The 22,985-nt window shown below is 51.7% G+C and overlaps 10 protein-coding genes across 10 annotated transcripts; 6 read left to right on the forward strand and 4 right to left on the reverse strand.

The window, feature by feature from the left end:
• The first annotated feature begins 1,010 nt into the window (after positions 1-1,010).
• BDV59DRAFT_172661 (glycerol-3-phosphate dehydrogenase GUT2) lies at positions 1,011-3,908 on the forward strand. Its single transcript, XM_073688749.1, has 4 exons — positions 1,011-1,943; positions 2,009-2,268; positions 2,340-3,668; positions 3,726-3,908. Exons 1-4 carry the CDS (start codon positions 1,507-1,509, stop codon positions 3,815-3,817), a joined length of 2,118 nt encoding a protein of 705 aa, XP_073551107.1. The 5' UTR covers positions 1,011-1,506; the 3' UTR covers positions 3,818-3,908.
• Positions 3,909-4,475: 567 nt separating this feature from the next.
• Positions 4,476-5,516, reverse strand: BDV59DRAFT_172664 (uncharacterized protein). Its single transcript, XM_073688750.1, has one exon. It carries the CDS (start codon positions 4,985-4,987, stop codon positions 4,583-4,585), a length of 405 nt encoding a protein of 134 aa, XP_073551108.1. The 5' UTR covers positions 4,988-5,516; the 3' UTR covers positions 4,476-4,582.
• BDV59DRAFT_199542 (uncharacterized protein) lies at positions 5,150-5,500 on the reverse strand (the record flags this gene model as incomplete). The annotated part of the gene is made up of 1 exon (XM_073693385.1): positions 5,150-5,500. One exon carries the CDS (start codon positions 5,498-5,500, stop codon positions 5,150-5,152), a length of 351 nt encoding a protein of 116 aa, XP_073551109.1.
• Positions 5,517-7,128: 1,612 nt separating the features above from the next.
• Positions 7,129-8,256, forward strand: BDV59DRAFT_172665 (putative DUF814 domain protein). Its single transcript, XM_073688751.1, has 4 exons — positions 7,129-7,283; positions 7,337-7,376; positions 7,504-7,631; positions 7,687-8,256. The coding sequence occupies exons 1-4, from the start codon at positions 7,211-7,213 to the stop codon at positions 8,085-8,087; spliced, it is 642 nt and encodes a 213-aa protein (XP_073551110.1). The 5' UTR covers positions 7,129-7,210; the 3' UTR covers positions 8,088-8,256.
• A 4,390-nt stretch (positions 8,257-12,646) lies between these two features.
• Positions 12,647-13,517, forward strand: BDV59DRAFT_199545 (guanylate kinase; the record flags this gene model as incomplete). Its single annotated transcript, XM_073693386.1, has 6 exons — positions 12,647-12,662; positions 12,718-12,828; positions 12,877-13,007; positions 13,062-13,133; positions 13,182-13,300; positions 13,364-13,517. 6 exons carry the CDS (start codon positions 12,647-12,649, stop codon positions 13,515-13,517), a joined length of 603 nt encoding a protein of 200 aa, XP_073551111.1.
• aspD (septin aspD) lies at positions 13,279-15,490 on the reverse strand. The gene is made up of 6 exons (XM_073688752.1): positions 15,173-15,490; positions 14,979-15,107; positions 14,844-14,925; positions 14,649-14,786; positions 14,370-14,583; positions 13,279-14,317 (listed from the first exon to the last, which is right to left on the reverse strand). Exons 1-6 carry the CDS (start codon positions 15,285-15,287, stop codon positions 13,979-13,981), a joined length of 1,017 nt encoding a protein of 338 aa, XP_073551112.1. The 5' UTR covers positions 15,288-15,490; the 3' UTR covers positions 13,279-13,978.
• A 145-nt stretch (positions 15,491-15,635) lies between these two features.
• Positions 15,636-16,386, forward strand: BDV59DRAFT_172674 (bL32 family ribosomal protein). Its single transcript, XM_073688753.1, has 2 exons — positions 15,636-16,067; positions 16,122-16,386. The coding sequence occupies exons 1-2, from the start codon at positions 15,752-15,754 to the stop codon at positions 16,157-16,159; spliced, it is 354 nt and encodes a 117-aa protein (XP_073551113.1). The 5' UTR covers positions 15,636-15,751; the 3' UTR covers positions 16,160-16,386.
• Positions 16,387-16,494: 108 nt separating this feature from the next.
• Positions 16,495-18,051, forward strand: BDV59DRAFT_172675 (SKI complex subunit WD repeat protein SKI8). The gene is made up of 7 exons (XM_073688754.1): positions 16,495-16,596; positions 16,670-16,706; positions 16,762-17,022; positions 17,080-17,249; positions 17,311-17,404; positions 17,460-17,646; positions 17,705-18,051. Exons 1-7 carry the CDS (start codon positions 16,594-16,596, stop codon positions 17,886-17,888), a joined length of 936 nt encoding a protein of 311 aa, XP_073551114.1. The 5' UTR covers positions 16,495-16,593; the 3' UTR covers positions 17,889-18,051.
• On the reverse strand, positions 17,979-19,200 carry BDV59DRAFT_133356 (kinetochore Spc25 family protein). Its single transcript, XM_073687014.1, has 2 exons — positions 18,702-19,200; positions 17,979-18,645 (listed from the first exon to the last, which is right to left on the reverse strand). Exons 1-2 carry the CDS (start codon positions 18,931-18,933, stop codon positions 18,101-18,103), a joined length of 777 nt encoding a protein of 258 aa, XP_073551115.1. The 5' UTR covers positions 18,934-19,200; the 3' UTR covers positions 17,979-18,100.
• A 132-nt stretch (positions 19,201-19,332) lies between these two features.
• Positions 19,333-22,688, forward strand: BDV59DRAFT_172679 (uncharacterized protein). The gene is made up of 3 exons (XM_073688755.1): positions 19,333-19,637; positions 19,691-21,560; positions 21,612-22,688. Exons 1-3 carry the CDS (start codon positions 19,535-19,537, stop codon positions 22,612-22,614), a joined length of 2,976 nt encoding a protein of 991 aa, XP_073551116.1. The 5' UTR covers positions 19,333-19,534; the 3' UTR covers positions 22,615-22,688.
• Positions 22,689-22,985: the final 297 nt, after the last annotated feature.

The raw sequence follows: 22,985 nt of genomic DNA on the forward strand, positions 1-22,985 counted from the left end.
ACAGTCTACTTGTGAATGATTCGTGGAAATAGTATTCCATACAATCGACCGATCCGATTGGACTGGATAATTGTAACAAGCCGACAATTTGACGGAGTATACCAGGATGCATTAATTTGGCCGTATGGCGACCGGAGTTCTCATAGAGAGAAGAACCACTTAAGATCGATATGGGTTAAAAATAACATCAAGCCAAGTGTACCTGAGATGAAATCTAAACCTTGCATTGACTACGGGGGGTCCGCATCAAGGGGGAAAAATCTTCGTCCTCACATGAGCGATCAGTAGTGGAGGCCGGTCATTAGACCAGGAAAAAAAAAAAGAAAAACCTGACCCGATAAGGAGCCTGATGTCGTGGGAGTGGGACGGGATGACAATGCCGATAGCATCATTATGGAGATCAATGAGTCTTCTTGGTCAGGGACTGGCTTGATATAAATTTTATACTTTGTAGTGCGGTACTCCGGAGTCGGCCGTTCACCCAAACCATGATGTAGGCACCGTACGCTGTAGGTACTGTAGGTAGGGACTGCGACAAAGGGATTGATATCATATGGCCCGTTCATAAACCTGGTCTTGTAGACCCACCGCTCCCAGGGTCTGGAGGGAGTGGATCATCCAGCAGGAAAGATGTCATCCCTCCCCTCCCAGAGACTAGAATTGAGTTCATTTGGGATGTATGGCAGACAGCGAAGTCGTCTGAGGCCAATGCAGGTTGTCCGTAGAAGGTGTATATCCCATCCTTCATGAATGAGGCGTCCGATCCGTATCAGGCCGGCAGAATCGGTTGATCGCGTGAGGATGCACGGTGGATCAAACCCATCGAGACTGAGCCGGTCTGGAACTCGAAAAGGGAAATCTTTGCTGGTCACATGCGGGCCGGCCATCGCTGCCTGGAAACGCGGGCATCCAGCCCACCCACGCCGGGGGCTGCCGAGCACGGGATTGGTGGAAGACGGGAGGTGGGAGTTCCGCCGCGTCGCCGTCATCTGGATCCACCCCCGTTTAGAGGAAGTTCGAAGTTCATGACGCATCATCCCCTTGACCTTGGAAGGTTACCCGGCATTCCAAGACACTTGTCCCGACCTATTTGAAGTTATTCCTCCCATTTTTGGATCCTTCTGTTGGCTGCCCATCCTGTCTGATCCTTTTCTCCCCTCTTCTCCTCTTCCTCTTTTCCCCCTCTCTCCTCTCGCCATACAAGACGCTCTCAATCCCCTATCCTCTGCTCGTCAGGATAAATCCCATCGTTGTCCAGGCGTTGCCCAGTTATTCGTCTTTTTTTTCCCCTCGTCAAACATACAGCAACATACAGTAAGTCTCACGGTCCGCTAGACTGAACCTCGGCCTTCTCGCCGAACCTGGCGCGCCTGGATCGCACAATTTCTAACCAGTTCCAAATAGCCTGGATAGACCCCTCTGGGCTGCGCCGGAATAGAGCGCGTTTTCAATTCTTCGCAAGAACGTCTCCTACCATCTTGCATTGTATACTACTCCTAGCATATAATGGCCGCACGTCATTCCCGGAAGATCCTTCGACCGCTACTCTACACTTCGGCCGCAGCGGCCGCCGGAGCCGGTGTTCTCTACATCTCCTATCGCCCTCGCAACATTCCTGGTTCCGAAGCCCCCGCCGTGCCTCCGCCCGGCTACCACGAAGGCAAACTCGTTCCCCCCAGCTTCCCCTCTATCAAATCGCGTCTCGATCAGATCCAGGACCTGAAGCGAAGCGCGAAAGCGGATGGGGAGGAGTATGATCTCCTCGTCATCGGTGCCGGTGCCACTGGCTCCGGAATCGCTCTCGACGCAGCCACTCGCGGGTTGAAGGTGGCCGTGGTCGAACGCGATGATTTCAGTGCGGGAACCAGCAGTAAGAGTACGAAGCTGGTCCACGGTGGTGTCCGCTACCTGGAAAAGGCCGTGTGGGAGTTGGATTACAACCAGTGAGTATCGCCGATCTTGAAGTATGACATCATCTGCGATCGATCGCCGCTGACCCCATTCCTAGATACAAGCTAGTCAAGGAAGCCCTGAGGGAGCGTAAATATTTCCTCAACACAGCTCCTCATCTGTCCAGCTGGCTCCCCATCATGGTTCCTGTCCAGAAATGGTGGCAGGCGCCGTATTTCTGGGTGGGTACCAAATTCTATGACTACTTGGCTGGATCGGAGGGAATTGAAACCTCCTATTTCCTGCCCAAGAGCAAGGCCATCGATGCCTTCCCCATGTTGAGGAAGGATAACCTCTTCGGAGCGATGGTTTACTACGGTACGTGTTTTCATCCTGCGAGAGAGGAGTCTCCCTTGCATATGCATCATCCCTTACTGATTATCATGCAGATGGTGCTCACAACGACTCCCGGATGAACGTGTCCCTCGCCATGACGGCTGCCTTGTACGGTAGTACCGTGGTCAATCACATGCAGGTCACCGGGTTGACCAAGGATGCTTCCGGAAAGCTGAACGGTGCTCGTCTGAAGGATCTGATCCCCGGAAAGAACGGTCAGGAGGAAGAGGAGTTTACGATTCGGGCCAAGGGTATCATCAACGCCACCGGTCCCTTCACCGATTCGATCCGGAAGATGGACGAGCCGGATACCAAGGAGATCGTGGCCCCTAGTGCTGGTGTGCACGTCATCCTGCCAGGATACTATAGCCCGTCGAACATGGGTCTCATTGACCCGTCAACCTCGGATGGCCGCGTGATCTTTTTCCTCCCCTGGCAAGGAAACACCATTGCCGGAACCACGGACCAGCCGACCGACATTACCCCCCAGCCCCTGCCTTCCGAGAAGGATATCAACTGGATTCTCTCGGAGATCCGTGGATACCTGGCTCCCGACATCAACGTGGAACGGAGCGACGTCCTGGCTGCGTGGTCTGGAATCCGTCCTCTCGTCCGTGACCCTAAGGTGAAGAGCTCGGAGGCCTTGGTTCGCAACCACCTGATCACCGTATCGCCTTCGGGACTGTTGACCTGCGCCGGTGGTAAATGGACTACATATCGCCAGATGGCCGAAGAGGCTGTCGATGAGGCCATCGATGTGTTCGGACTGAAGCCCCGCGAGGTTTCTCAGGTCCCGGATATCAGTGGTGTTGGCGGAAGCGGCTTGGTTGCGGACGGAGCTGTTCTCGATGGTTCCTGCCAGACTCACCAAGTCCGGTTGATCGGCGCCCATGGTTACTCCAAGACTCTTTTCATTAACCTGATCCAGCACTTTGGACTGGAGACGGACGTGGCTCAGCATCTCACCCAGTCGTACGGTGACCGTGCCTGGCAGGTGGCGGCGCTCTCTTCCCCTACGACCATGCGCTTCCCTGTTCGCGGGCAGCGCATCTCTGCACTTTACCCCTTCATTGACGGTGAGATTCGGTATGCCGTGCGCCATGAGTATGCCCAGACTGCGGTGGACGTCATTGCCCGTAGAACGCGGCTGGCATTCCTCAACGCGGAAGCGGCGCTGGAGGCACTCCCCAGTATCATTGATCTGATGGGCGACGAGTTGAAGTGGGATGACAAGAGAAAGGATCTGGAGTGGAAGGACAGTCTCAAGTTCCTGTCGTCGATGGGACTGCCGAAGAATCTCTTGGAAATGTCGCGGGAAGCGGTGGAAGCTGGCAAGGTCAAGGCAGCGCACATTGCGCAACGGAAGCTGGGCTCTCGGACCGGTGAGTGTCAGGATTCTGGAATAACTTGGAGCGTAACTGACCTGTGAAATCCGACAGACCCTCCCGCAGACGTGCTTGAGAGTGACATTCGACCGGTGTCCCAGGCATCGGCGCCGGGCCTCACCCCGGAGTCCGCGGCCAACAAATAGATGAGTAATGATTTAGAGCGTTCCATGTATTCATATAATCTACGTTTGAATTGTATACTATTATTATTATCTATAACATGATTGATAAACAACAACTACATACTCCATACTACAAGCCGAGTGCGTCGGAGGTTAGTAAATTAGCGCTTTTAGGTTCCAGGCTAATGTACGACGGACAGGTAGGCCCGCACGCGAGCGGATCGCCTATCCGAGTTCCGTCTGGCGTAGAGTCTGTCTGTTCTTTCTAAATTATTCACCTCCACGAAGTAAATAGAACTGCCCAGAGACGGGCAGCCTTATTATACGGGTAGGGTGGAGGGAAGACGGCCTCACCGGTCTAACGTCGTCCCTTCCGGTAACTGGGGACTCGACCTCGCCGAGCATGACTGCCTAGCTTTATGCGACGTGACGGGCGCTGTCATTGGGCCACCTCAACGATGCAGAGCTGTGGTAGAGACGGGACGCCAGTCGGTTAGTCAGGTTGGTTTGCTCTTAGCACCGACGTTAGCATGAACTAATTACCTACCATACCGACTCTAGCAGGAAGACCAAAATAGCTGCATATGTAGTTACCCGCAGTTGTATCCGTGTACCGGAGTACGGAGTAGGGGGCTCTTCCGGATACAAAGACAAGTAAGGAAGAGGATCGACAGACGTCCTGCCGAGTCAGTGGGCTGGAATTTGCGGTCTGGATAATGACAGGTAGAGACTTTGTATTCTACACCACCCCGCCACAATACACGTAGACCCTCCCGGGGACATGCGTTACATACGGAGTACAACACGCAACAGAACATATAACAGAAGAAGCACCGAAAGGACCCAAATCAAGACATGGGATTTGGCGGAACTAATGGTGTAGTGGTATTGAGTGGGACATGTCGAAGAATAAAGTGTTGGCGGCACAAGGAAAGGAACAGGGATCTCTCTCGTGTATACCTGAAACGGCAAGTATTCAGGGTGTCCCCAGTGCACGGAAGCGTTGCCCCCGAACGATTCAGATTCAGGCACACTGCAAGCTTTCTGGCCGCAGTCTCCGCGGCTCCTGTGCGGTCGATCTACAGTTGAGGTTCGACTCAGATGTCCCAGACCTGCCCGCTCCCCCCACGATTGTCGGAGGGGGGGGAGCTGCGGGAGACTCGTCCGTTTCTGCCTTGAGGCTGGCTCCATGACGGCCCCAACCCGGGCGAGGAGGGCTCCCTCGAGGTCGATCGGGGATGAGAGAGAAAATTAAAAAAAGGGGGTTGGCTCATGGAGTTAGTTCCAACTCCCGAGAACGCGGTTGACAGCTTTTACAGCGAGGATTCCTGCGAGTGGGGGAGGGGCGCTTCGCTAGGTCTTTGCGGTGGAGGAATTGGCGGTGTCCTGGCCGATGTTATTCCAGTAGCGAGCGACAGCGTCCTGGGCGACGCGATCGCCACTGAAACGCTTGATGAAGTAGTTGAACAGCGCGAATTCGTCGCGGGTCAGGGTGTAGGTGTCGGGTTGATCTTGGATGCGGCGCCAGAGATCGGCGATGGCGGATTCGAGGATCTGGGTGGTTGCGGCATCGATGTTGCCGTCTTCGCAGTTGCGAGCGCGTTCCAGCGCCGGCCGGAAGGCAGGCGGATCGGACGAGGAGGATGAATTGGCCATGTTCGTTTCGACTGGGGGAGGCTGAGAGGAGGAGACGAGAAAGGGCATTTTCCGAACTCCCCAGGGGGGAGGGGCAAGGAAATAAATACTTTTGTCTAAAATTTTCTGGTGGGATCCTTCTCTCTGGCAGGCCCAAACCTTTTTCAAATTAACGCATGCTGGGTGGAGCAGGGGGGCAATCGTGGATCAAATACAGTATCTCACAGAAGGCTCTATCAATCAATCTGGAGGAGGGAGGTGCCTGCAGGATGGGTTCTACGGGGTATTAGAGGCTGCATTCCAGTCGGGACATCCATCCATGCCTAAGCCTACGGAGCTAGGCCACCGTGCCCGTTCAAACTGGATTGATAGTACTATCTCGCAAGGGAATTCTGAATGGCCATGTGGCGGGTGGGGGATTTAGTACGTACGGGCTTACCCGCTGTAGCAGCGCCTGTAATCTCCCTTGGTGTAACGGTTTTTTCCCTTCGGCTGGAAAGGCTTCGGATTTAGTACCTTTTAGGACCCAAGTTAGGGTTCTCGGTTCTGGCTTATTTGCCTCTTCGCCCGGGATGAATCATCGGCATGGGTTCGGTTGAATTCTGGAGATCCTGCGATAATCTCGGGATATGGTTAGAAAAGAGAAACGAAAAAGGAAACAGAAAAAAAAAATTAAAAAAAAAAATCCCTACCTACACCGTATGGAGGAGCACAGAGACCGACCGCCGTGCGGGAGAGACTGTCTACTGCATCAGCCAGCATGAGTCAAGTGGGGACTTCGGGTGGGTTTCAGTCTCAAACGAACTTAGTGGCCGGGGAGCCTGGAGGAGGTGAAATGACTCGCAGCTCGGTAGGGCCAATCGTGCATGAGTCGTGCGCAAGGCTTTCCTTTTCGGTCTGCAATGCCGCCTCTATGTGTATCCATGCTCTACGGAGTATATTCCGTTCTATATCTATGCAGTATGCCGTGGCGTGTATATATATATATATATATATATATATACCCTATCATCTCCCACGTTACAGCCATCCAGGGTAGTCCTGGAATGCACAAACATGACCGTTCAAACGGACAGTTCGACCTGATCCTGTACCAGTCCAGATCCCAACCCTCAGGGAATACAGCCTTGAGTTTCTTTTCTCCTGCCACCAATTTGGGCATGGCATCCCGGTACAGTGCCCAATCGAACCAGGTGACAAAGATCAGCCGGTATCCCAGGTTTGTCGTGGACCGGTGTTGTTTGTCCATATTATCTCCGATTGGTATCGATAATGTCGGTGTTGTTATTATCACCCCTGGAATCAACCAGTCTACGGTCTTCCCGTTCCCCTTGAGCGCAGAACGACGCAAGCAACCTATCGACCGGACCCTGATGTGGTGATTGGAGACCCAGTACGTAGATAATCCACGTTGCATATCGATCTTCCCACTCAGGTTGAATTCGACATCATCCCGTAAGCCCGATTGCTTTGACCGAACAAACCCTTATGAGTTGCCATATACGGCCATTCAAGCGGGTGCGAAACGATGAAACATCAATGTCGAACAAGTTTGGGTCCCCTGCGACTGTCCTTTAATTCGATTCATGCGTCGCATTCCCTGCTACTCGTACAAACCACGTGACTACGCAAGTGCCTTTGCTGGGGAGTTATCCATGTATAGCTGACTAATTAAAACTATATCGCAAGTTGTGCACCCCGCTTTTTTTTCCCAGACCAGCATGAGACGATCATGCCCACCGATACGAGTCGGCGACAAGCGACAAACTCCCAAACACAATGGTCTACTACTTCACATCGAACGTGGTCACCCCCTCGGCGTTCATCTACGTCGGGAAAGACAAATTCGAGAGTACGCTATCTTCGCCTTGCGCCCCCAAACTTTCTGACTGACCACTCTCGCAGATGAGGACCTGATCAAACACGGCCTCGACAAAGATGTCTGGTATTGTGCCACCACACCGCATCGATGCCATCGAACGATCTACTAATCTCCGGCACTTCCATCCTCTCGTAGGGTTTGTTCTCCCTCTCCGATCGCGACCTATATCATGGAATTGACCCGCGTCCTAGTTCCACGTCGATAACCTCTCCAGTGCACACGTCTACCTTCGCCTTCGCGACGGCGAAACATGGGACAACATCCCGCAAGCGCTGGTCGAGGATTGCGCGCAGCTCACCAAAGCGAACTCGATCGAAGGTGCGTCCGGCCATCCGCCGCCCCGCGCACACCATGGGAGTTGACCCCGCGACAGGCAACAAGAAGGATAACATCACGATAATCTACACCCCGTGGGAGAACCTGAAGAAGGACGGATCCATGACGACGGGACAGGTGTCGTTCCACAACCCGCGACAGGTCAAAAAGGTGCTGGTGGCGCAACGAGAGAATCCCATCGTCAACCGGCTGAACAAGACCCGCGTGGAGAAGTTCCCCGACCTGAGGGCCGAGAAGGAAGAGTACCTAGCGGCGAAACGCCGCGAGGAGCGGAAAACCCGGGAGGAGCAGCGGACGCGCGAGAAACAGGAGAAGAGGGAGCGGGAGCAGCTCAAATGGCAGAAGGCGCACGCCTACGACGACCTGTTCAGCGAAGAGAACATGGAGGCCAGCAACAATCAGGACCGAGATCCAAATTTCCTCGATGACTTTATGTGAATGCCACTTTCTGGAGTGTTGTTTAGTCAAACGGATCTAGATGATCGTACTCCGAGTAGAGGACCGACGGGGATGACGCAAGGTAGATAGATCCATCTATCGATGAAACACATATTATGCCGCTAAGAGTAAGATGAGTTCTAAATATACTGCAAAGATAAAAAGCCATGGTGCGGTTCCAGTTCAGGTATGTAAGGTTACCTTGCTTGTTGCGTACCTAAGCGGCTGCGGTGTTCGGAAGGAGTCCCGCGCTAGTGAGTGATGTTGACAGCTATGGCCCGTGTCTCGCATCCGTTCGCGGATTGAGCACCTCCCCATATCTCAGACCACCGCCATCCCTCCCATTCATCGGGGATTCGCAAAGTAGGAAAAAATGCCTGAAGGTACGCACCACATTGCGACGCTCGTTACTCTCGAGGTTGTCACTAACCCACCCCTCCAACAGGCGGGAAATCGAAAAGCAAGAAGAAGAGCAAAGCCGCTGCGAAAGCCAAGGATGCTGAGACCAGCGCAGTCGTCGAGTCCCAGGATCACTCCGCAGTGAAACCCGATGGTGACCCGTCCACGGCGTTGGAACCAAGCGTGAGCGAGATCCCCCAGGCGAATTGGCCGTCATCCTTACTGAAACGGAACCTTCAGGACGAACAGCCCGGCATCACCGATCGGCAAACAGCGGATAATCCAGATGCAGCCTCGAAGGATAACGGGACAAACTCAGATGATGGCTCCGCGACCCGTGAGTCCGACGATGACGGAGACGATGGCGACAACGAGAAGCAAGCCGATGGCGAATCCACCTCGTCCGAGGCCCTCCAACCGAAGGACCGATTCGATGCGCTTGTGCGAGACCGCGATTCGCTGCGCGCGGAAGTGACGGATATGCGGAAGTCGCTGGAGGAAATACAGTCCAAGCACCGGGAGGAAATGGAAGCGTTGCAGCAGAAGTTGGATGACGCCGAAGGCAAGAAAGAGCATGCGGAGACACAGTTCCAGAAACTATTGGAACGGGTAAATACGATAAAATCGCAGCTCGGTGAAAGGTTGCGGGAAGACGCTGTATGTCATGGCCTCGTCAGATTGAGCGACAGTCACTAATTTCGCAACAGGAGGAGCTCGCTCAGGCAAGGTCAAGGATCGAAGAATTGGAGGATCAGAACACAACGTTGCAAGAGGAACTGCAGTCCAAGGGGTCTGAGATTCAGGAGCTCACTGACGAGAATGAGCAAAAGTCAAAGGAGATCTCGACCCTACGGGATCGAACGAACCTCTCCCAGCAAAACTGGCAGAAGGAGAAGGAAGAACTCCTTGAGCAGGAATCCTACCTCCAGACGGAATTCGAACAGGCGAAGGAAGCCATGCATAACTGGGAAGTTCTCGCGATGGAGGAGCGTTCTATCAGAGAGAATCTCGGCGAGAAGGTGGTCGATCTCGAAGAGCAGCTCGCCAACCTGAGGGATGACTATGAAAGGGCCGCGGCTGAACGGGACTCTCAGCTGTCCACTGTCGATGGGCTGCAGCGGGCGCTGCAGGAGATCCAGACGGGTAAGTAGACACCCAAGTGAAGAAGAATAAAGCGTCATAGTTGCTTACCCTTCCCAGCCCGAAAGCAAGAGCTGCGCGAACTCGTCGAGAGTTCCGACGCTCAAGTCGAAGAGCTGAAGCAAGCTCTACAGAGTGCGGAGAAGAAGGCCTCAGAAGCCGACAAGTCTCTCCAGGAAGCCCAGGACGAACTCGAGAGAGTGAGGCCGTTCGAGAAGGAAGTCAAGGAGAAGAATCTTCTCATTGGAAAGCTCCGACATGAAGCGGTGACGTTGAACGACCACCTGACAAAAGCATTACGGTTTCTCAAGAAGGGGAAGCCAGAAGACAATGTTGATAGGTACGCATGGAACATACTACTCCCTAGGTACGTGATCACTAACAAAGACATCAAGGCATATTGTTACAAATCATCTCCTACATTTCCTCGCTCTGGATCGGTCAGATCCCAAGAAATTCCAAATATTGCAACTTATTGGCGCTCTCTTAGGCTGGACAGACGGTAAGTAAATGAGGAAGCCCTGAGAACTGTTAGTCTACTTTCGGCGCAACTGACTCGGAATAGAACAACGTGAACAGGCAGGCCTGGCACGCCCGGGGGCTTCGAGCACCTCTGGAAAGCTTCGGGTCCCCACCACCCCAGTGCATCGTACCCCCAGCACACCCTCGCTAGCCACAGATTTCATGGATAACGGAAACGCGAGTAAGGAGTCGCTGGCGGAACTTTGGTCCAACTTCCTGGAGCAGGAATCCCAGGTGGCCCATGAGAGTACGCAACCGAAGCCATAGGGTGCTTGACGGCTTGATTTTCTCTTGGATTGTGAGATAGACGGTGACAGTATAAGATAATCGATTTCATGTACTGTTTGTTACTACCTAGGTACTGTAGCCGTCTCTTTAGGTCAGCAGCCCCACCCCCCTTCGGGTGTTGGTCTGCTTCATCCCAACGATAATTTTCATCCCAACGATAAATTTGAAGCTATTCATAAAATTACTCAATACTACCCTGGGAATCGATCCAATATAGTGATTTAGGACCTTCCTTATCCACCTAGCTAGCTTTCTGATCTAATTTAGCCTCTGTATCTGCCTGCGTTGTTGGCTGATCGTATTTTAAAGTTCGCGCTCTCTTTATTCGCCGAAGTTCTTCCTGTCGTTCCTCTTCGCTCCTGAACTGAATATAACGCTTAGCATTATATATAGTTAAAGGTCTATTATCTCGAAGCCTTCTCTGTGATTTCTTTTGGAATTGAGGCTTCTGGTATTGTAGGCGGAGTTGTAGATCGCTTTAAAGATAACTGACTAGTTCAGTAGTCTCTAGCGAGCTTTGGAACACGCGATTAAGGCGCCGTATAAAGCTTGCGTTTAGCTCTGGGCTGTTATTAATGAAATCCTGTGCCTTTCTAATAGATCGACGAAGTCCTTGTATTATAGATAGGGGCGAGGAACTAAGTAGTGGTGGAGGAGATGGAGTTGTATAGATCTGAAGCTCTGGAGTAGGACTTTTAGCCCTCCGTAAAGGCCCTATAATCTCTTTAGGATTGAACGGATACAGATCTCGCTTTCTAAAGGTATCCCGGATTGTACGTGGCTTAAAGACTTTATTACGTATACCAGGGATCTCTTTTAAAAAGATAGCTTTATCGTTGGTTTCCACACTAAGTTCAGCGAGATAGTTATTGCGATCCCGGTAGTAGTGTTTATACACCTGGAATAGCTGGCCATTAAGCGGTTGAATGAGATGTATTATATAAGGAAGAAAACAGTATAGAATAATGTAGTTCTGACCGTAGAACTAAAGAAATTCGTACGTTAGATAGGATCTATAACTATCAAAAAGTAGTAATCGAGGCTTATTTTTCCGCGTTAAACGACCTCTAGTATAGCGATCAAAATGATAAATCCAGTTAAGACCAATTAGATCAGTAGAATAGCCTTTAGGTGATAAGGCTATACGGTATTCGCTAGGAATATCTGAATCGTACCATCGCTCCATATAGACAGCGCCTTTAAAGATAAAATAAGACGGTAGAATAGAGCCGTCTGTAGTAATATATTCTATTGCAGAGACTAGCTCTCCTATCTCTTTTAATGGCCTGCCTCTTAAAGCCTGATTAGGCCTCCTTATGATTACTTTTTGGGCTTTACCTTGACCTAGTTAGAGACCAGTTTTATTAAAATTATAGATATTCCGGGGTGGAATCTGCGAGATAAATGGCTCTAAAATATCGTACTAATGCTGAATTAGACCAAGATCCTCTATATTTAAACGGTTTTTCTCCTTTGGTTTCTGATTTATAAACTGGAACTCGTTTGGTAGGCGTTTAATAAAACGATAGACCTATGCGTTACCAACTGTACGTGTCTCGTTTTCCGCATTCCGCTGAAGAATCTGATTTGTAGCACGCTTAATCATTGCAGGAGTAGGCGAAGAATATAGAGAATCTAACTGATTAATCTAACGAATTAGTGCTCCTTCCTGTGCCTTATCAAGCGCTTTAGTTAGAGTAGGATGTGAAGATCGAGTTGCTCGTCCTTGAAGCCGTGCCCGCAGTCGCTAGTAAGGAACGTCAAATTGACGCGACAACGCTGAGATATTTGGATTTTTGACGCGTTTGGCTATTTTGCAGGCTTCAGAGATGCGGATCTCAATGTCAGAATAAGAATTTATGATTGTGGTGGTGTTTAGGAGGTCAAAATAGCTTTAAATTTATCGTTGGGATGAAAATTATCGTTGGGATGAAGCAGACCAACACCCGAAGGGGGGTGGGGCTGCTGACCTAAAGAGACGGCTATCATGACAAGCAAGGTCTCGTTTGTATGCCGTTTGCAGCGTTTGTCTGTCGTAGCCACTCACCGCCTTTGGATTCTGCCGAGGCGGGACGTTTCTCCAAGTGGCGGAAGCCATGACTTGTTCCTGATTTCTTTGTCTTTGTATGCATTGCTTCCTGAAAGCCCGTGGTCTCGTCTCAAATCTCCGTGGCCATCCTGCCTTCCTGCCACGTTCCTTCACACTGAATATGGCTACCAGTGCTGGTGTGTACTCTGTTTCAAACACAAATGCGCAACAGGCCCTAATCGAACCCGACAGTGCAAAAGTACCGCCCCATTGTGGTGTCGGGACCTTCTGGAACGGGAAAATCGACTCTCCTCAAGAGACTCTTTAACGAGTACCCCGACACCTTTGGATTCTCCGTCTCTCGTTCGTCACCATTGATACCCCATCCCGGACTCGAACTGACAGGTCTAGACACCACGAGAGCCCCCCGTCCCGGCGAAGAAGACGGCGTCGCGTACAATTTCACCACCAAGGACGCTTTCTTGGATCTAGTGAGCAAGAACGGCTTCATCGAGCATGCGGTCTTCGGCGGAAACCATTATGTGGGTCTCCCGGGCGATATCGAGATCGCAAGTTGGTGCTGATCAGTATTACAGGGTACTTCTGTGGCTGCGGTCCGTGACATTGCAGAGAAAAGCCGCATCTGTGTTCTGGATATTGAGATGGAGGTATGGGATACACTGCGGACAGGGAAGAACTACACTAACCTAGAACAGGGCGTGAAACAAGTGAAACGGACGGATCTCAACGCCAGATTTGTGTTCCTCGCGCCGCCCTCGCTTGAGGAGTTGGAAAAGAGACTGCGTGGCAGAGGCACGGAGAATGAGGAGAGTCTGTAAGAGAATACTTCCCCTGAAGATCTGGCGGAAGGACATGCTGATAATGATCTCCGGAACAGGCAAAAGCGCATGGCGCAAGCAAAGAACGAGCTCGAGTTCTCGAAGCAACCGGGCGTCCACGACAAAGTCATCGTCAACGATGACCTGGAGAAGGCTTATCAGGAGTTAAGGGATTGGGTTGTTGATGGTGGCCGGTTTGGTGCCTCTCAATGACCGGCTCCCGTTTCGGTTTCAACGAGCCACGACGTGACTACGCAAGAGTTTAATGGTCTTTAGAACTAGCAGGTCGCACTTTGCTAGAGAAGATGGATACATTCCCTGTTAATAATTAAGGAACCTAAATACATAAAGCAGCAAGGGGACAGCAGCACTGGCGTCACTGTTGCCTTTTGGGTCGGAATAACGAAAATCATAGGAAATACAAGAAGCCCAGTAACTCTCCCGAAGTGGAAGGGGTCAAAGTAAAATAGTAGCGTAAAATTAAGGACTCGAAGGCAAAACAAGGATATCCGCAAGAATCTGGTGGTATGAAGTGGGCGCTATTGAGTAAAAAGGGAAAGAGAAATTCGAGACTGCCTTGAGGTTGCCTGCCCGCATCCATATGGCTACGGCTTGTACCGAACATTGGTTCCACTTAAACATCGCAATGCATCCGTAACAGCTTCCACGGGCGATTAATAGCCATTCATAGTCATGCGTTGGGAGTTACGGCTGAGTTCCCGGTCGGCAGCAGGGCTGATGGGTCGGCTGCCTCCGGTGTGGCTGCCGGCGGCACTGCTCTCCTTCAGAGCAAGGAGCTGCTTGGCACGGAACGTTTCGTAGTGGATCTGGCTGGTGGTTTCGATGAGGTCCTGGAGGTGGGTGCGGGTGAGGAAGTTCCGGAGATAGACGAATTCACAGTGGTTCTCGTCCTCCACGTTGATGACACCCCACCGGTTCTGCCGGCCGCGAACTTGCTGGCCGTTGACTACGATTGTTCTCTCACTACCGACAACAGCGAAGGGGATGATATCCTAGTCGAAGATTAGGAGAGGCAGAGATAGCGGTGGAGGGAGATGCTCGTACCTTGATCTGGACATTGACAGCGCGTTCTTCATCATCCAGTTCATCATTGTCATAGGGATACATCTTCAGGTTGTGGAAAGCGAACTCTTCCTTGATTCTCTCCTTGAAAGCCAGACGCTCCTCGAGGGTCAGGGAATCGGCCTTGGCGATCACAGGAACAACGTTGACGACATCTGACAGCTTCTTCAGGACGACAATGTCAATTGGTTTGAGGCTGCACGGGACTCGGTTAGTCCATGCCAGGAATCAAAACGCGAAACTCGGAATGAATGAACTCACGCATGGCCGGATGGCTGGATGAAGAACAAGCAACAGTGAATGCGGGTATCTTGGATGTAACGGTCACGCTGAGCAGTAAGCTCCTTGCGGAGGTACGCAGAGTGCTGATCCTTGATGTATTTCACAATGGGATCCCAGCTTGCGATATGTCAGCTTCGTGACACAGGACACGTTCGGGGCAGGACAGGAGCCTACCATCGGTCGTTGTTGACCTGGTCACCATAACCCGGGGTATCAACAATGTTGAGCCGAAGACGGACACCGTTCTCCTCAATGACTGGCCGACGGTTAACAACATTCGCTCGCTACGATCGATGCTGGACAACGTACTGTGGGAGACCGTTTGGATTTCGGTGGTGGAGCGGACGGGCTCATCGGGACTCAAACGACCCTTGGAGTTAATCAGGTGGGAGGCAAAGATGGTGTTGACTAGAGTCGACTTTCCGAGTCCGGTCTGGCCTATTCCATCATTCGAGTTAGCCACCAGCGGAAGCCACGTTATATCTGGGGAGACGTCAACTCACCCACACACATGACATTGAATTGGAAGCCACGTTTCAACAGCTTCCGCTCAATCTGCGAAGTGATAGAGTCGAAACCGACATGGCTGCGAGGAAAGACGGTAGCCGACGTGGCCATGGTGGAGATATGGGATGGAGAGATGGAGGGGAGAAAGCGAACGGATAAATAGGTGGTATCGACGTAGAGTTGGGGGGTGATTGGAGTCGGAATGCACCAATTGGAGACGGACGAAGAAGAGCGATGGTGAGGAGGACGTCGAATTGATCGAGGAGTCGAAGAGGGATCTGCTTTCCACCACCCCAAGGATGTGCCAGTCGGTCTGGAGGTGTGAGAGATGCAGTTCGTCTGGACCCCTTTAATTGTTGTCGCGACTGGCTCAGGGGGCCGCTAGTCTCCATCGGGGCTAGCGTACCTCCCGATCCAAATCTGGCAATCCGCAACTTCGAAAAAGCTTCACCTTTACGCCGGACACTTCGCTTTGCGCCTCTCCCCGTCTGTCCCCTTCGCCTCTCTCCTCGCCGACTGCTTCCTCCCTCTCAGCCGGGCTGTACCCCGTCCCCTTCGAGTCTCCATCGCCCCCAATGCTGTCGCACGTTATCCGACCTTCCGGCGCCCTGTCCTTCGCCGCCGCGCCGTGGTCTCGGTTTCTCCAGAATGCCTCTGTCGTCTCCTATACACTCGCGAGGCCCGCTTCTTTCTCGTTGAACGTTCCCGGCGTTCTATCAGATCTCTGGGATTCTGTCCTCAAGGCTGTTCCCAAGAAGAAGACCTCCCACATGAAGAAGCGTCACCGGCAGATGGCCGGCAAGGCGCTGAAGGACGTGAAGAACCTCAACACTTGTTCGGGATGCGGTCAAGTAAAACGCGCGCATGTCTTGTGCCCGCACTGTGTGGAGAGTAAGTTCCCTTGGTCCGTCGCCGACGCCATGCCTTTCTGACAGTCCGCCTTAGATATCAAGAAGCAGTGGAAGCAGACCCAAACCGCATAGAGACAAAGAACAAGTGATATGAAACAATCAGGAAGGGGCATATCCAAATATGGGAGAAGCTGTAGAGAGATTGTGATACTTTTCCGAGGGTTGTACTTTTACGTTATGTGTAGGATACATGCTGCATGGCATTCGGCGTCTGGCTATTATGGGGAAACGATTTGATTTAACCATTACTTTCTGACAGTGTATATTCGTTCAATCTAAACAAACTGATCTAGCCTTACATGTATCCTTGTGTGAATGTAGTTCCTGTGCCGTCTGGTGACTGGTCGGGTGGGCTGGGACCATCCCACCAATTTGATTTGATGATCTCACCGACAACGCCCGTCCGTGATTTTGTCCCACTAAGTACTCCCCGTTTCCATCCATCCCGGTAGAATACCCATCTGTCCAGACGTCTACTTTGTCCGACAGAGTCCAACGGCCTGAGCATGGTAAGGCAATACACTCCGAGTTCTCCATTCTCCAGCTGTCGCCTCTCGTCCGGCGCCTAACAACTCACCTTAGTCGAAACAATACCTCTCTTGCGGCTCTGCGGACAATGGTATGTATACAGCCACTCGTCGATCTACCTCTAGTCAGGCTAATGCTGGACCTAGCACATCCTATTGACATTTTCTCACTTGCTGTGACCGACAAACAGGTCCTGTCGGCCTCGGGCTCCTCGGCCCTCAAGGTCCATTCCACGACGGATCCTGACTTTCCGCTGGTGCAGTCCATTGATGGAGCCCACAAAGTCGGGTGTCACCATGTTGTGACGAACGGCAAAGGCACCCGTGCAGTTAGCGCCGGTTTTGGTGGGGAGATCAAGATCTGGTCTTGTCACGAAGGAGCCTGGACGGAAGACAAGAATGCGTCCGGTAATTGACTGGTGACTCCTTTACTTCCTGTGAAGATTCAAGCTGAACGCGAATTAGCACAAGGTGCAACATCTGCCAGTATTTGGGCTATTGCTCTATCAGATGATGGACAATATCTAGCCGGTGTGAGTCAAGATGGGCATATCAAAGTGTGGGATTTGGACGCCAATGGTGAACAAATCCGCGACCACGAGACCAAAGGAAGTTTCGGTACATGCATAGACTTGGTAGGTCGTGTGTCTATCCATTGACCATCTCTGACGAGCACCACTGACGTTGTATGGATAGTCTGCCGACGGACGTTTCATAGCTAGCGGACACGAAAATGGCAGCGTGTACATTTTCAGCACAGAATCCGGCCGCATGCCATTCAGCCTATCAGGTACGTGACATGACAACGATTTCTCATGTCGACGCAAATGACTGACGGCTTATAGGCCTGGTGAAGCCGGTGCGGACTGTTGCTTTCTCCCCTGGCGGAAAATTTCTGGCTGCTGCCGGAGATTCCAAGGTGATTGTATTGTATGACACCTCATCTGGTGAGCAGGTCGCCAACTTCTCAGGGCATTCCGCCTGGATACTGTCGCTATCCTGGAGCCCCACGGGCGAGCATCTCCTAAGCGGGTGAGTAGTCCAACTAGCCTGAATAGCTGTCTACACAAGTAAACTAATCGACTTCAAGTTCTTTTGACGGAAAAGTCAAAGTCTGGTCAATCGACACCAGGTCGTGTGTCGCAACACACTCCGAAACAGAAAAGGCCGTGTGGTGTGTCAAATGGCTCGAGAAGATTGGAAGATCGTCCGGTTTTGCGACAGCTGGTGCAAGTCGGAGCATATCCTTCTACCGAGAGGCCACTGGTGGCTAAACTAGCATATTGACTACGGATGCGAACATCTTCTGTGACCAACTCTGGACGTGACGAACGGGTGTATATTGGCTCAATGTGCCCCAAATTCACAAACTACGAGCTCTCCGATTCGCTTTGAAGTGCAAAGATCATCATAAATTATGTCCTAATAACCACCGTCATTATGCCATATCAAATCGTAACCGTTCTGCTTAATCCCAGTGTTGAAGTTATTTCATAGTCTCCACAAATAGTTTGCGCATCCTTTTGAGAAATGCACCAAAGTCCCGGTCCTCGTTCACAAGGTCCAGCTCCCGGTCAAGGGCGGCCCTGTCAAGCTTGGGCTTTGTATGGAAGACATCGTAATCGCGACTAGATGTCCCAAGTTCAAACCATGCTTCCGCTTCCCAGTTCTTCTCCAGTAGATGGCTGTAGACGAACTTCAAGCGGTCCTCCCGTCCTGCACCCTCGATTCGAAGACACAAATAATCCTGCCAAAATTCTAGCTCCGGGAAATTTAAACGAGATTGGGCGTCCAGATGCCGGGCATGCGCCTTCTGCGCTTCGAGTTTCTGATTAATAGCCTTCTGGGTCTCGTCGATTTGCTGCTTCAGGCGGTCGCGTTTGGCTAGGCGAGCGTCGCGCTCCATTGTCACCGACGAGATAGCGGCATGCATTTCAGCAGCTTCCGCCGCCTCTTTCTGGAGAGTTTGTTCATGTGTTTGCGTTTTAAGATTAAGGATTTCGATGTCCCGTTGCTTCATACGTTCATCCTCTTCAGGCCCGGATTAGCCGTGCTGTGTAGCCCGTTCGATCTTGAACTAGACTCACCTTGGAGTTCAGCGAGCCCTATCTTGAACTGATTCCTTTCCTCCAGCACCTGCTTTCTGCCACGCTCGATAAATGCATCAAACCGCGCAGTAAACTGAGCCATCCGACTCCGCAAATCCTCGAATCCGAAATTGATGCTTGGAAGTGAGTCGGCCATGGAAGGCGCGTCGGCCGACGCGAGCGGTGGGCGCATTCCACTCGTTGAGAGGGAGGGCTCAAAGGAGGAAGACATCGAATTTATACGGTAGTTTTATTCGTGCAGTATTCGGTTCAAAGAGTCTATTCGTGGGGACGGAGAATCGCCTTGGTGACAACAGGAGCGATAACTGCTGGTGTTGCGCCGCAACGGGACGGATCTAAACAAAGCTCGGCAGGGAGAAGAGAGTCGAATAGGGGAGTTTCAGGTGGAAACTATTGCTGACGAACTGATTGAATATAATCGGCACCAGAGACACTGGCACAGGGAGAAGAAGCTGGCGATCAGAAGCCAGACGTGAACGATGGTAGATCATACGGAGTCACTTAACGTGAACGTTCCTGCTATGGATCATGTGGGGTCAGGCGGTGAGAGGCGGCAGTTCCGGGATCGACTTTTAATCAAGTATGGAAAGGAAAAAGTAGCAGATGCAGAATCCGACCTCACAACCCTTGCGTATGGATCGCTGTTTGACAGCCGTCAGGAGCACCTGCGTATTGGTGGTTGAACCGAAAGACTATCATATATTGCAACCTAGCCTCCCTGATACCTCACGACACACGAGCTAATTGTCCGGTCCTCGATATGCTTATGAGACAAGAGCTTGCACGTATTCTCAGGAGCACAGAGAATCCCGATGGATGAGCATTCAGCCAGTGCTCTGCAATATGGGCATCTAGGAAGAGCAACTTATGATCCAGAGACACAAGCGTGGGAGTTCTCTCGAAGATTGTCGCAACGTAAGCTCTCTAGCTTTGAGCTCCAAGAAACTATATATGCTGACCTATCCTAGCTCCTCATATCTCTTACGGGGGCGTGACACAGACCACCATCCCATCACCTCTTACAGCTCCACAATCATCGCATGTCGAAAACAAAAGCGCCCTACGAAAAGCGTACCCTGAGCTCGCTGCTTGTTGGCCATTGCTTCAAAACGAGACTCTCTCCCATGTGATTGCGACAACGACCGAACTTTGTGACCCTCTAGTAACCTCGCTCTTTGACCTGGGATATGCCGTCGATCTGCAGAATGATAGCAAAGGGACCCGTGCGATCCCGATCGCCGTGGTGGCATCAGGGGAGTGCGGCAATTCTATCTCCTTTCGCAGATTTGAAGAAGTCACTGTGGAACTGAAGCAGGGTAGTACTGCTGGGATGCGTGTGCCGTCGATTGGGAAGTTAGACTCTACTGAATGGTCTGCAGGTGGTGCTCCTGCTCGCCAAATCTGCTTCGCACACTCACTAGAAGAAAAGGCGACCTGGGTGGCAGCTCGCTTCCCCAATTTTACCTTAATATTTCGACCGTTGTATCACAGATATCCTGTTCCAGTGCATCTTTACCGACAGGGTGAACGAGTCGTGCTGGGCCAACACTCTAATGCTCGGCTCAACGCGAATCCTCAAGTTGAAATATCGTACCGACAAACTGGGGGATTTCCTCATGCTGACGTGACGTTTAATCCATGGTATCAGAGGCAGTTTGCTCTCGTTGATGAGCGAGGCAACTGGAGTATCTGGGAACTGATCGGGAGACAGAAGAGACACAAGGGCAAGGTCTCTGCAGATCGCGTCAAATCCGGTTCGCTACCGTGGCTTGACCTTGGTGACGGTCAAGATATAGAAGGACATCCCCGACATGACGGGTGGGCGGCTATTGAATGGGCGGGCAATTTCAACACCTTTATTGTTTCTGATCGACGCTGTCCTATACTCTACCTGACAGAGAACGATGAGACTTACTCCTATCCAATAGAACTTGACCTCTCCCGGAAGTCTGAATGGATCTTGGATGTGAAGAGGAGTCCATGCAATCCGGTTCATGTGTTTATTCTAACCACCTCCCGGGTTTTCTGGTTGGACGTTGGCCCTGACGCCCTTCCAGCTCCCGGGGGAGACTCAAGTCCTTCCCTGTATCCCCGTTTGTCCTGGCGTCACTTCCGGGACCCAGAGGATATCACGTTGAAATTAACACCACTGCTTCTAGACAAGGATTTCTACCTTGTTCTATACTCACGGCTGAACACTCTCGCCTTGTCATATTATTGCTCTCCCCCTTCAGAGAGCACTCTGTCGATTCCTGATCCTTTCATCTTGGACATATCCTCAATATCAGATGACAATACCGAAGCGAGTCCGGAAAGCACACGATTCTCCACTCTTGTCTTCAGGGAAATTGGTCATTCACCAGCGTCAGTAGGCAAAGGAGCCTATAACCCCGACACAAGGGTTGTAAAGCTTTTTACAATGGATTCGCATCTTCGTGTTCGCGAGTCACTATTCACTGGACCCTCAAAAGAGTATACTGAAGACGATGAGCTCGGAAAGGATATTCTTCGGGTGAAGAGACGACATACAGGAGTACACAAAGAGCAACACGTGCAGACGGAGGACAATTTTGTCGTCGATGACTGGGATGACTCTGTTGTTGGTGCCAGTATATTCACCGCTTCAAATACGGGAATGTCAAATATAGCACCCCTTGCGATTCCCCAGTTCACGATCGACTTTACACAAGTCTACGCGGTGGCTACCGGGCGAACAATAGTTGCACCGGAGGGCGAAGGAGCGCAACTTTACGACAGAAGTCTCCAAGAATCCATCAAGATGTTGCAAAACAAAGTTTCCAACTTGGACTTGAGTGCACAGCCTGTTGGTCAAACCTTGTAAGTTCCCTCTTAATCCTTCTCGGACTTCATGATACTGAACTCGGACAGACATGAGTTTCTTGGTAGCAGCCCTTTATTGGATGACATTGATCAGAATGCCCAGGAGCTTTCTGAATTCCTCTCCAGGATGATGGCGGATTGCTCATCTGGGCAATTTTTCGTTCAGGCACCTGCTGTCTCTGGCGATAGGCCTGTTTCCGGGCCTCCCTCCACTACAGGGGTGAACCTGGTTGGTCTCTATGACAGGTTGGCCAACGATTGGCTATCTAATCTGCCCCATAATATACCAGGGCGGACACGAATCATGAAAGAGAAGGTGATTCGGAACATCGCAGCCGATCTCGTCCTGTCGCAAGTCACCATCTTGCGGCGTACGATACATGCCGGTGAAGCCGGAGCTACCGGACTACCCATCCAATTTACCAATACAAGCAACAACGATGAGACTACCGACGCGAATGAAATATGGAGCGGAGGGCTATCCCTCCTACCGAATACTCCGAGTGAGCACAACATGGATGTCGTGAACAGCAGTGCAGCAGCCCGAAGCGACTCCAGATGGGCCGAGGATGGAATTTCAGAGAAACAGGACACGCCCGTCCCTCTGTTCTCCAGTCTATCATCTTTCACGGAGTTCGATGGCGACCGATCTATGCCTCAGAGTGTAATGGACATGCTGGAGCAGTGGCAGCCAGGGACGGATGCTGACATGTACAACTGGCAAAGAATCGGCCACACGTCTGAAGCCGACGAGATGGGGCAGCTCTCCAGACCTACGACGCCAAAGCGGAGCTTACGGCGGAAGACCTCCCAAGGGGCCAACCTGGATTCCTCTGCGCCACCTCCGGTCTTTTCAGCAACGCCTGTCGTGCGGGACTGGGGCAGCCAGCTGGATACTGACCGCTTTACTTTGCGACAGCTCCCGAGCAGCCAGTTGGTTGACGAAGACCTTCCGATGACACAGGTCGAGCGTGGTACATTCGGGGGCCGTGAAGCCGCGCGGAAGAATGCGGCTAAGGCCAGGAAGAAGAGGAGGGCAGCAGGTTTCTAAGCGGTCCAAAGCAATTAACTGAATGAATAGATATATAAGACAGGCTATCATCTGGCTGTATGGTGTGATCTGTATAGCGGGACGACATGCGCGATTTACGCGGATTCTGCTGGGAGAGCATTTGTCAGAACGGCTGTCCATGAGCCAACCAGGTTAATCTCGTAAAGTCAGATTCGGTGGCATTGCCCCTTGAGTAATATAAAAAGGAAGACATCCATATGCTGTGGCCAACTTCCACTGTTGTCTCCAGTCTCCACCGTCTCCGTGTCCTCCGAGCTGCTTATATAGACGTCCATCCACTCTTGACCGCCGCTTCCTCCCGACCGAGATTTCCCTTCTGTCTTCCCCCAAAGACCCAAGCGACCGAGCAC

The sequence above is a fragment of the Aspergillus ambiguus genome (genome assembly GCF_047715705.1).
Source record: "Aspergillus ambiguus strain CBS 117.58 unplaced genomic scaffold BDV59scaffold_5, whole genome shotgun sequence".
Taxonomy (NCBI): Eukaryota; Fungi; Ascomycota; class Eurotiomycetes; order Eurotiales; family Aspergillaceae; genus Aspergillus; species Aspergillus ambiguus.

Coding starts and splice junctions, on each gene's coding strand:
- BDV59DRAFT_172665 (XM_073688751.1), top strand. CDS start 7,211: ATGGTCTACTACTTCACATCGAACGTGGTCACCCCCTCGGCGTTCATC. Junction 7,284..7,336: donor CGGGAAAGACAAATTCGAGA/GTACGCTATCTT, acceptor CCACTCTCGCAG/ATGAGGACCTGATCAAACAC. Junction 7,377..7,503: donor GGCCTCGACAAAGATGTCTG/GTATTGTGCCAC, acceptor ACCCGCGTCCTA/GTTCCACGTCGATAACCTCT.
- aspD (XM_073688752.1), bottom strand. CDS start 15,287: ATGGCCACGTCGGCTACCGTCTTTCCTCGCAGCCATGTCGGTTTCGAC. Junction 14,926..14,978: donor AATCCAAACGGTCTCCCACA/GTACGTTGTCCA, acceptor ACCGTCGGCCAG/TCATTGAGGAGAACGGTGTC. Junction 14,318..14,369: donor CTGTCAATGTCCAGATCAAG/GTACGAGCATCT, acceptor ATCTTCGACTAG/GATATCATCCCCTTCGCTGT.
- BDV59DRAFT_172679 (XM_073688755.1), top strand. CDS start 19,535: ATGGATGAGCATTCAGCCAGTGCTCTGCAATATGGGCATCTAGGAAGA. Junction 19,638..19,690: donor CTCTCGAAGATTGTCGCAAC/GTAAGCTCTCTA, acceptor GACCTATCCTAG/CTCCTCATATCTCTTACGGG. Junction 21,561..21,611: donor CAGCCTGTTGGTCAAACCTT/GTAAGTTCCCTC, acceptor GAACTCGGACAG/ACATGAGTTTCTTGGTAGCA.
- BDV59DRAFT_172674 (XM_073688753.1), top strand. CDS start 15,752: ATGCTGTCGCACGTTATCCGACCTTCCGGCGCCCTGTCCTTCGCCGCC. Junction 16,068..16,121: donor GTGCCCGCACTGTGTGGAGA/GTAAGTTCCCTT, acceptor AGTCCGCCTTAG/ATATCAAGAAGCAGTGGAAG.
- BDV59DRAFT_172664 (XM_073688750.1), bottom strand. CDS start 4,987: ATGGAGCCAGCCTCAAGGCAGAAACGGACGAGTCTCCCGCAGCTCCCC.
- BDV59DRAFT_172675 (XM_073688754.1), top strand. Junction 17,250..17,310: donor TCGGTACATGCATAGACTTG/GTAGGTCGTGTG, acceptor TTGTATGGATAG/TCTGCCGACGGACGTTTCAT. Junction 17,405..17,459: donor CATGCCATTCAGCCTATCAG/GTACGTGACATG, acceptor GACGGCTTATAG/GCCTGGTGAAGCCGGTGCGG.
- BDV59DRAFT_133356 (XM_073687014.1), bottom strand. CDS start 18,933: ATGTCTTCCTCCTTTGAGCCCTCCCTCTCAACGAGTGGAATGCGCCCA. Junction 18,646..18,701: donor AGGGCTCGCTGAACTCCAAG/GTGAGTCTAGTT, acceptor CCGGGCCTGAAG/AGGATGAACGTATGAAGCAA.
- BDV59DRAFT_172661 (XM_073688749.1), top strand. CDS start 1,507: ATGGCCGCACGTCATTCCCGGAAGATCCTTCGACCGCTACTCTACACT. Junction 1,944..2,008: donor TGGGAGTTGGATTACAACCA/GTGAGTATCGCC, acceptor CCCCATTCCTAG/ATACAAGCTAGTCAAGGAAG. Junction 3,669..3,725: donor GAAGCTGGGCTCTCGGACCG/GTGAGTGTCAGG, acceptor GAAATCCGACAG/ACCCTCCCGCAGACGTGCTT.